The 10,061-nt window shown below is 37.4% G+C and overlaps 1 protein-coding gene across 2 annotated transcripts; it reads right to left on the reverse strand.

The window, feature by feature from the left end:
- LOC109710893 (NADH-cytochrome b5 reductase-like protein) lies at positions 1,280-5,898 on the reverse strand. 2 transcript variants are annotated; one of them, XM_020233688.1, is made up of 14 exons: positions 5,814-5,898; positions 5,561-5,730; positions 4,841-4,883; positions 4,544-4,619; positions 4,247-4,306; positions 3,958-4,008; positions 3,822-3,876; positions 3,588-3,658; positions 3,455-3,506; positions 3,082-3,159; positions 2,470-2,559; positions 2,259-2,372; positions 1,760-1,828; positions 1,280-1,598 (listed from the first exon to the last, which is right to left on the reverse strand). In XM_020233688.1, exons 1-14 carry the CDS (start codon positions 5,818-5,820, stop codon positions 1,542-1,544), a joined length of 993 nt encoding a protein of 330 aa, XP_020089277.1. In that variant the 5' UTR covers positions 5,821-5,898; the 3' UTR covers positions 1,280-1,541. The 2 variants fall into 2 exon arrangements, with proteins under 2 accessions (XP_020089277.1, XP_020089278.1); XM_020233689.1 differs by having other exon boundaries at positions 5,561-5,738; positions 5,814-5,892.

The raw sequence follows: 10,061 nt of genomic DNA on the forward strand, positions 1-10,061 counted from the left end.
ATTTTTTAAAAATAAATGATAACAACATAAATATAGAAATATATTAGTTTATTCAAAATATTTTAAAAAATATGTAAATCTCCCGCAGCGTAGCGCGGGCCTTCACTAGTATTTTATAATACTGCACTGTTCAAGACCCACACTGGCTCAGTAGGAACACACAAATGCAACCACCACATAACTCGCTTAGAACTAGTTCCCAGTGCCCAATACTTTTGGTGGTTGTCATTTGAGATCTTAAATTTGAAATTTAATTATTTTATATTTTTAATTAAATTTATTTTTAAAATAAATAAACGAAATAAATAGTATGTTATTTTTTAAAAAAAAAAAACTAGTTTTCAATGGTCAAAAAAGAAAAAAATAAACGATAAGATTCATTTGTTCGATTGTAGAGAAATGCAAGCCAAACTGCTTCTAAATGTTCTTTTGGTTTAGCTTTTAATTTTGTTTTCTTGAACATATTAATATTTATCAAAAAAAAAATCTTGAAAGAGATTTTTGATTAAAAAATAATAATTTTAAGTGCTCATTTTAACGATACTACTCACATAGCATTTAATAAAAAATTGCTATATCTTGCAGCTATGCCAAACATATAGTAGTAAGTTCATCATCAGTCTCGCTTATCATACGCAGCTTTATCCCTGAGAGAGCGAAAATTTCATGGAAGAGAGCGAATTATGGTATTATTAGGGACGGATAATATCTACGAGTTACCTACATTTTCAACCCCAATTGCATCTTCTATTGCCGTAGCAAAACTATGTTAAAATTGGATTTTCATAAATGTTGGTTTTCCCAGCTGACCCGCCCTGATTTTTCTTCTTCCTCCTTTCTTTTGGTTGATACTTCTATGTTAAAAGATACCTACAGAACATGGGAATTGGTGACCAAATTGGAGATTATCATGTCCCGCTTGCTAAACAAAATGCTATGCCACCAACTGTGCACGCGGCAGGTAAGTGATTGATTATTGATATCTAAACTTTTAAATTTGAAATATAATTATCTTATATTTCTAGTTGATTTTTAAAAAAAACTACCTTTCTCCGAGAGGAAAAAAGCACAAGAAAATAATATATGCTACGCCATGCCTACTGTACTATCTATTAATGAGTTGTCCATTTCATCACATACTTTAGCATCTATAACCAACTAATGTTTTAGAATTACCTTGTAATTAAGAAAATGCAGCATCGCATTAAGGGACGGAAACTAAGAGAGGAGATGAGATTGACAGGATGAGAACGCTGCAGCGCGCAGGGTGCAAACAAAATAAATTTTAAAATGAAGGGGCCGAAAGAAAAATAGCACAACTACAGATTCTAGAACTAGAATGTCTGTGAATGTGGAACATAAGAACAAAAATGCATCACACTCTCACGTCTGAAAATGTTCTTTTATTGAACTACAGGGATGCCACCATCTTTAACACTTGTTTGTGACATGGGATGTAACAAAAGCTCAGTTATTTTGTAACATCTTCATCTGAAACCAACGGAAAACCAATGGCAACAACTGATCTTTTTGTGAGCCTCTCAAAATTTGTATACCATCTCTTCGGTATATCCGAGTTCCTTGAGTAGCCCGGAGAGCTGCAGATCACCAGAGATTATTTGAGTACGAGACAAAGATGTGTAGTAATAAGAATATAGGTCTTGCATTCCCATAAGCCCTCCGTATTTGCATTTATTATGTAAGAATGAATGTATCTAAGAAAAAAGAAAACAAATTTGAGATGACAAATTCTTGATACCTCGCCTTGTGATCTATCTTTCGCCTTGTCACCAGATATGTGTTTCATCATTCCTGGGGGTCCACATACCTGCAAAGATGAGGCCAAACCAGGCAATTTCAGTTATTATTGGTTCATAGAATAGGCTTTCCTTGCCGGAACCGAAACAGCTTCTTAAAGGGCGGGGGGGGGGATCCAACTTTCCAATTCTAGGAAGTTAAATCATTTTATCACGTGAAACCAAGACAGGTTAGTTAACATTACAGTTTCAAATCAGTCAGGTATTCTCCAGAGTTTTTTTGAATGAAGTCTATTGACATTTTTAAGACTAGGGCTTATTTTCTCTTAAGCAAAACCTGACAAACCATCAGCCATTTTAACATATAAAGATGGGAAGATTAATTAACACAAAAACATCATCCACCTGTTAAAAAATTGAGGCACTTTTTTCAAACATATCAGAAAAGCAAACTAATAAAAAAAAAGAAATCACTATGTAACTCTAGCTTGTACTGCTCACAAGTATAAGAGAGTCTTCCCCTGGACCAGGCAAGCCTTTCAAGATCATGTCTTGTGATACATATCCCACACCGCCTCGCCAGTTCTTAGACGGCTTGTCGACTGTATAGAACACCTAAATTTGATCATTAGATGCCAAAATCACATAAAATTAGTAGTCAGGAAAACTATGTCAGTACATCCGCTTAAAGAAACATAGTTAAAACAGCTACCTTAAAATTTGGATAGCTAGCTGCGAGTCTGTCAAGTTCACCTTTTAGCAAAATGTCTTCTGGTGATATGTTCGCATACAGCAATGAAACCTGAATGAACATGCCAAGGAATTATAAAAAAAAAAAAAACCCACAATGAATTAAATGAACAAGCAAATGCAGAATCACCAAAAAGAACAAAATTGAAATTTTGATATGTTCCTGAATATCAGCTAATACTCATAGGATTTAGGACATTTTTTGGGTCTCTTTACTGAACAAACTGTAATCCAGAAATAGCTCTAAAGTAGCAGCATCTCAAGCTCTCAAAAGCATATTATATTGGAAAGTTTCACCAACTGAAAGTTTTATACAAGAATGGTGTTATTCTGCTATGTATCCATCCAGACAAATAAGAACTCGGAGTTAGTAGCAAGTAGCTAATGTGTTACTTCAATTTAGAGCGAGTTCAGAAATATTGATTTCACACTACAGAAGCTGTCCCGACGAAATTTTGACATCACGATCAAGTGTTAATGCTTTAGCAATAAGCATTAATGCGACACGATTCTGCAGCAATTATAATTAGCCCAAAAATAGAAAGTTTTAGAACAAAAATAATAAAATGTGCACCTGAGTTTTGTCATCAGGATTCTTCAGAATAGCCTTGATAACCTGTAGCATTGGTGTGATACCTGTGCCCCCTGCAATCTGAGAGTAATACATTTATGTGTGTAATCTACCACATATTAGCCATTAAATTGGAACAATGCTTCCAAATAATTCACCATCTAGAGACAATACTGCTTGAAGATTGATATCTGACTCAAGGAAGAAAATGAATTTGAAAGCTCAATGAAGAAGCAAAAGAAATGGTCGACTCTGCATTTATAGACTCCATTTGAAGACTTCAAAATTCAGAAACAAAAGTGACAATCAACTTTGCATTTATACTCCCAATTTGAAAACCTCAAAATTAAGATTTACCTAGATGATAGTATCTTACCATGCCTATTTTCTTTTTCATATTGGGGCTATATCTGATCTTTTCTATTGGCCTAACAAAAAATAAGAGTTCAGTCAGAGCACATGAAAAAGGAATCACCCCTGGCATTATCTCTATTACTATGGAAACCTACCCTTTGACTTCAACAACATCACCCGGCTTTAGAGTTGCAAAATACTGGCTCATCTTTCCATCAGAATAAACCTGCACAGAGAAGCCCAATTAGCAACAACCTATTGGCACTTTTTGAAAAATCACAAAGTTTTTAATCAATTGGTCTCAGAAAAGCACACACTAGAAAAGCTAAATGCACTTCATACGAAGAGGTTCAATCAAACATGAATGACATATAAGTTAGCACCATCACCTTTATCAGTAAATCAAAGTAGCCTTTAGAATCTGGATCAGAAATTGGCGTGTACCTGAGGCATATCTACCTTGATGAGGCAATAGCTTAAACACCATATACAACATTTTACATATCATATGAGATGAGGACTTACGGCCGAATAACATATCTTCTTCTCCCTTCGGATTCCTCCCCAATGGAAGCCCTGCAATTGACATGACAAATTTTGATAGTCAATAAATAGAGTACCAGTATTAGATAGAGAGAGAGAGAGAGAGAGAGAGAGAGAGAGAGAGATTCATGAAACAAGAACTCCAAATTCAATTCTTTCTGCTGCATGAATAAGACATAGGAGAACATACTTTACACACACACAAACAGAGAGAGAGGGAGAGAGGGGGAGAGAGAGACAGAGAGAAAAGGTTCATGAAAAAGGAGAATACCTTGTAAGGATGCATGAAGCAACATCAAGGCCCAACTTGGCAGTAGGATCAAAAGAAAACCTGCCCAGATATCAATTAAATATATTTCCTATCATACTGTAATGGAGGATCAAGCAAAGCAGTCAAATAGGAAAATCTCACTATCACAACAAATAAATCCCGTTCAAGTTACCAAACCATAGCAAAATATACATCTGACTACATATTACAAGATAGTTTTTATGGGAGTAATGAAAAACAATCATCAAAAGCCATTGACATTATATAAACAGAAGTAACATATTGAAGAAAATGTACCTAAATAACTGAGTGTCATGATTGACCCTTGCAGTTTCCTGTAACTTAAACTCCAACCACTTTTCAGGGTCGAGTGCTGGAAAAATAACAAAATATGTGAAACAATGGCGAAAAAATAAGTGTCACGGAACAGTCAAGAAAACCGAAGCAAGGAATATGATGCTTTTTTGAATTGACAAAAAAGAAAACTCGTTTTTTTTTTTTATATTTTCTTTTTATCACTTCCAAACTTCTTCTGCACGAAGCAAGCTAGCAAGATTACGACAAGTTAGTTGTTTCAGGTAAATAGGAACTGACCTACTTTACCGACATTAACTTCAGCTTCCTCGTCGAGATGAGCCTGCAGATTCGACAACACTAATTAGCTTGAGTTACATCTAATCAACACCTAGACAAAATCAGTCTTCAGTAGCGCTCAGCATAGTACAAACAGCACTCTAGCTATCCAATACTCAAGTTCTAATTCGGATCAGATAGGGCCGAGCATATGAGGCGTTATATGATCAATGTAAGCGCCAAAAGAAATGTATATAAAATTATAATTATACTAGATGACAATGAAACAGTGAATTACCGTGCATTAGAACCCCAAAGATTTTCACCTTAAAATATCTAAGTAATAGGGGACAAACAAAAAAGATATAAAATATACGCCCACAACATACTAGATGTGAAGCAACTAATTATACAATAAAATCACATTTCAACCGTATTGAAAACAAGCAAGCAGAAGAGGTGCTTATTTCCTAAGTGGTCGGCATATCAATAGTGCTTCCATATGTTCTTATACATAGCATGCATACAATTTTTGATCTAAAGAGACGAATCGCATCTCCTAATAACATAGAAAAGAATAAAACAAAGTATCAATTATTTAAAATAACAAACAGCACAATTAATAGATCAAATTGGCACATTTCCCATGGAAACGATCGAAAATAAGCAAAACCAACGTCGATCCATTTGGCTTAACACAATTTAATCCATGATTAAGATGGAACTAGAGCGAGGAATCACCACAGCGGGGGAAGAGGAGGCGTAGTAGAAGGCGACTCCACTGGCTACGAAGGAGGCGGCGGCTCCAAAGGGAAATCGACGGCCGTGATTCGAACTGGATTGCCCCCCGAAGCCATCGACGCCTCCTATGGCCGAAACCCTAGAAAGCCTCCTCAAGAGCACCGCCATTGCTAGGGATCTCGGTAGAAGAAGAAACGAGAAATGAGAAAAAGGAGACCGGGGATGAGGAAGAGAGAGAGATAGAAGAACTCACCGATCATGGAGGATGATATTGTCACGCCAAATTTTGATTGGGACACTCAACTGCAGGCCATTTTGAAAGGAATCCCTCTGTTTTTGATTAAGTGCATCCTAAATTGTTCTGATTTGGGTAACTTTTCTGAAGGCCTTTTTGCATAAAAAATCCACTTATTTTGGGCTTTTGCAAAAGCGGGTCACCTTTTTCGTTTTTGCAGATTCGGTCCGCTTTTTCAGCAAACTGACCAAAATACCCTTATTACTTTTTCTCTTTCCTCTTTCTCTCTCCTCTTCGTTTCTGTCGTTCTTTTTTTTTTTCTCGCCGAAAAAAAAGGCGGACCGTCGCCTTCTTCTTCACCGTCGTCTCCCTCCTCACCATCCTTCTTCACCGTCGCCCTCCTCCTCACCCTCCTCTCCACCGCCCACGACCCCCTCTTCCTCTCCTCCGCCGCCGCGGACCCCCAGCCCGATCCCATCGCCGCGGCGGCAGCGGCCGCGGCGAACGGGGTTGGGCTGGATGCGGAGAAGAAGACAACAGCGAAGAAGAAGAAGGGGAGGCCAAGCAAAAGGGCGCAGGAGGGGGAGGCGGAAGCGCAACCGGCGCCGGCACCAGCGCCGCGCGTGTTCTTCTCCGTCGACGTTGCCCCTTCTCCCGCCGCTGCCCAGAAGCCGCCGACCAACGCCTCTGCTTCTCCCACGACGACGTCGAGACGCCGCGTCCGCCGCGGACCCCCAGCCCGATCCCGTCGCCGCAGCGGCAGCGGCCGCGGCAAACGGGATCGGACTGTTTTTTATTTTAAACTGCACATCTTTAACATATATTTATACTACTTCTCCTCTTGTTGCACTGTTTCTCCTCTTGTTGCACTGTTTTTTCTCTTTAAAGAGGAGAAACGGTGCAACAAAAGGAGAAACAGTGCAACAAGAGGAGAAGCAGTATAAATATCTCTTAAATGGGTGCAGTTTAAAATAAATGCGTGCAGTTTTTTTTCTTGTTGCACCATTTTTTCTCTTGTTACACTGTTTTTTATTTTAAAGAGGAGAAACAGTGCAACAAGAGGAGAAACAGTGCAACAAGAGGAGAAGCAGTATAAATATCTCTTAAATGGGTGCAGTTTAAGATAAATTGGTGCAGTTTTTTTTCTTGTTGCACAATTTTTACTTTTGTTACACTGTTTTTTATTTTAAACTACACATCTTTAACAGATATTTATACTGCTTCTCCTTTTGTTGCACTGTTTCTCCTCTTGTTGCACTGTTTCTCCTCTTTAAAGAGGAGAAACAGTGCAACAAGAGGAGAAACAGTGCAACAAGAGGAGAAGCAGTATAAATATCTCTTAAATGGGTGCAGTTTAAGATAAAAAATAGTGTAACAAGAGGAGAAATGATGCAACAAGAGGAGAAACGGTGCAACAAGAGGAGAAACAGTGCAACTTTCATTTAAAGAGTGTAATTTTTATCTTAGTGGGTGCAGTTTATATCTGAAAGAGTGCAATAAGAAGAGAAACAGTGTAAATATCTTTCAAAGAGTGTAATTTTCATTTAAAAAGTGTAATTTTTATTTTAAAGCTGCAGTTTACATCTTAAGTAGTGCAACTTGTAATTTTTTTGTAGTTAACGATACAATTTCATCTTCATCCTTTTTTTTATATAATTTTTTATCTTTATTTTTTTTCTGTTTTTTTTTTGTCATCCTCTCTGTCAATAGCCACGGTGTCGGTGACGACGCCGCTAAAGACCCCCCACTCTAAGGCTGCAGCGCCGCAGTGATCTCCACGGTGTCGGCGTCGGTGTCGGCGAAGATGCATCGTCGTCGGAGGCAGCAGAGAAGGAGGGAGAAGGAGAGACGGGAAGAGCAGGGAAGAGCGAGAGAGGCGCCGTCGTCGGAGACTGTGGAGGAGAGTCAGTGAAGAAAAGAAAAGAAAAATGCAAAAAAAAAAAGTCACAGCCCGGCCTTAGGGGGATCGGAGGCGAGGAAGGTGGGGGCGCCGGCGGCGACGCCGCTCTGTCTTCGCCGCTCTCTGGGAAGAGAGAAAAAAAAGAACGAGAGAAAAAAAAGAAAAGAAAAAGATATAAGGGCACCTCCGCTCTCCGTCTTCGCCACTCTCTGGAAAGAAAAAGAAAAAAGAACGAGAGAAAAAAAGAGGAGAGAGAAAGAGGAAAGAGAAAAAGGTATAAGAGTATTTTGGTCAGTTTGTTGAAAAAGCGGACCGAATCTGCAAAAGCCAAAAAGGTGGCCCGATTTTGCAAAAGCCCAAAATAAGTAGATTTTTTATGCAAATTGGCCTTTTCTGAATTTAATTTAAATATTTACTAAATCTGATAATGATTTAATTCTGTTTTTTTTGGACGATGATATTACAAATATCGTTAGCTATTAAAGTACATTAGTCTAAAAAAAAAAAGAAGAGAAAAAGGTGTTGATTGCAAATTAACAGCTGAGAGGTCACAGGACTGTTTCATAATAGCCTGTTGTTATGGGGTGACTGCAACATACTTTTGGTAACTCAATACAACATACCAATTATGCCTGATAGTGAAAATAGCGAAAATGAAAAAAGGAAAAACTCCATTGTTATAGGTATGGTTCGTTGACCTGGTGCGCTGACTAAAACTTGTTGCGATCTCAGTCTCACGGCGCCAAATTGGTTGACACTTGGCGTGGCCCGTTGTGGCCCACCTAACATTCCCCTCAGCTATTTATTTGTCGCAGCTAAAAAATAATAACAATAATAATAAATAGAAAGACTCACTCTTTTCTTTACATAGTTAAGCTATTTCTGAATGATTTTTAATCAAATTGATCTTTTGTGCAATATAGTATTAAAACCTCCTCCGAGTTTTTTTTCCTGTAACTTCAGTAGAAGCGAACTTCTAGCGGTTCAAGGCAATTTTTGTTCGAGGAGAGTTGAACAAATAGTCCCAACATTTTCCCTCCTAATAGTGTATTTTATTTTCGTTTATATTTTTAAGCTAACATATAAAAACTTGAATTTTTAAATTGGAACTTATATTTTTATACGTAGAATTAGAAGTTATTTCAACTCTTTTGAGTAAACCCGAATCTCTGCACATTTTAATCAAACTTTTAAGTACTTAATGGCCTTTCTTCATCCGAAGAAGCAGAAAAAGAGAAAGGTGTGTGTACACCATCCTTGGATCTGGGAAAGATAGAGAATGGTGCTATGCTACCACGAACATTTCATCAACTTGGAACGCCTAATTAATGGACCTGAATAAGTTACACATGGAAAAGAGAAACATTCGAATGTTGGGCGCAAATTGGATTTGATTTTTTTTTTTTTTTTTTAAAGGCAATGCCATCATCATCTCCAATGTACAAGGGGTACATTCAAATTGTATGCGTGCGAGAGTAGACAAAGTTTGTGACTATTGGCTGAAGTCGGCGACGAAGCACCTTGTTTTGCCGAGTCAATCGTAGCAAACACTAAAACACGACTTGTATTGTACAAAGGTTGGGGCAATGCGGTCTCAAAAAATATTAAAGGCAAAAAAAAAAAAAAAAAAAAAAAAAAAAAAAACTACAAAAACGGCAAACTACAAAACCGACCGTCCCTAGAGCAAATGACAAAGGACTTGGTGCTTGGTACCCGAGACCCAAGTTCGAATCCTAGTTGATTCACATTTCCAGCTAAGTTTATTTATAAATGAAATAAACGAAGCGGGTAGCGTGCTATCTATCTCTCAAAAAAAAAACACGACTTGTATTGTACAAGTTGAATTTGGTGGCGAAGCAGCCGTCTTCCTTCTGTACATTTCGATGAAAATCCCTATTTTAGCCGTCTTTGCCTGTATATATATATACACACACTAGGCAGCAAGACGCCTCTTACTGCAGCTTCAATTTTTTATTTATATTTTTTGGCCGATATAGGGCCTGTTTGGCCTAGCTTCTGAAAAAATAATTTTTGAAAAAGTGATTTTGGTTTGGAGATGTGATTTTGATTAAAATCTGTAGAGCGTTTGGCGGAGTTTAGATAAAAGTGATTTTTCTAAAGTGATTTTGAAAAGCTGTTTGGCAAATTTTTTTTTTGATGTTTGCATAAATTAATATTTTTATTAATTTTTATTTTAAAATAATTTAAAATCTAAATTTAAATTTGAATTAAAATTAAAATNTGATGTTTTTATTTCAAACAACCGAATTTGCTAGTGAGCGGATAAGATGTCAGACTATTCAATATATGTCATTGTCAACACTTTTCTTTGTGTGCTTACAATGTGTAGAGAGAGGGGGGACCAT

The sequence above is a fragment of the Ananas comosus genome, linkage group 5 (genome assembly GCF_001540865.1).
Source record: "Ananas comosus cultivar F153 linkage group 5, ASM154086v1, whole genome shotgun sequence".
NCBI lineage: Eukaryota > Viridiplantae > Streptophyta > Magnoliopsida > Poales > Bromeliaceae > Ananas > Ananas comosus.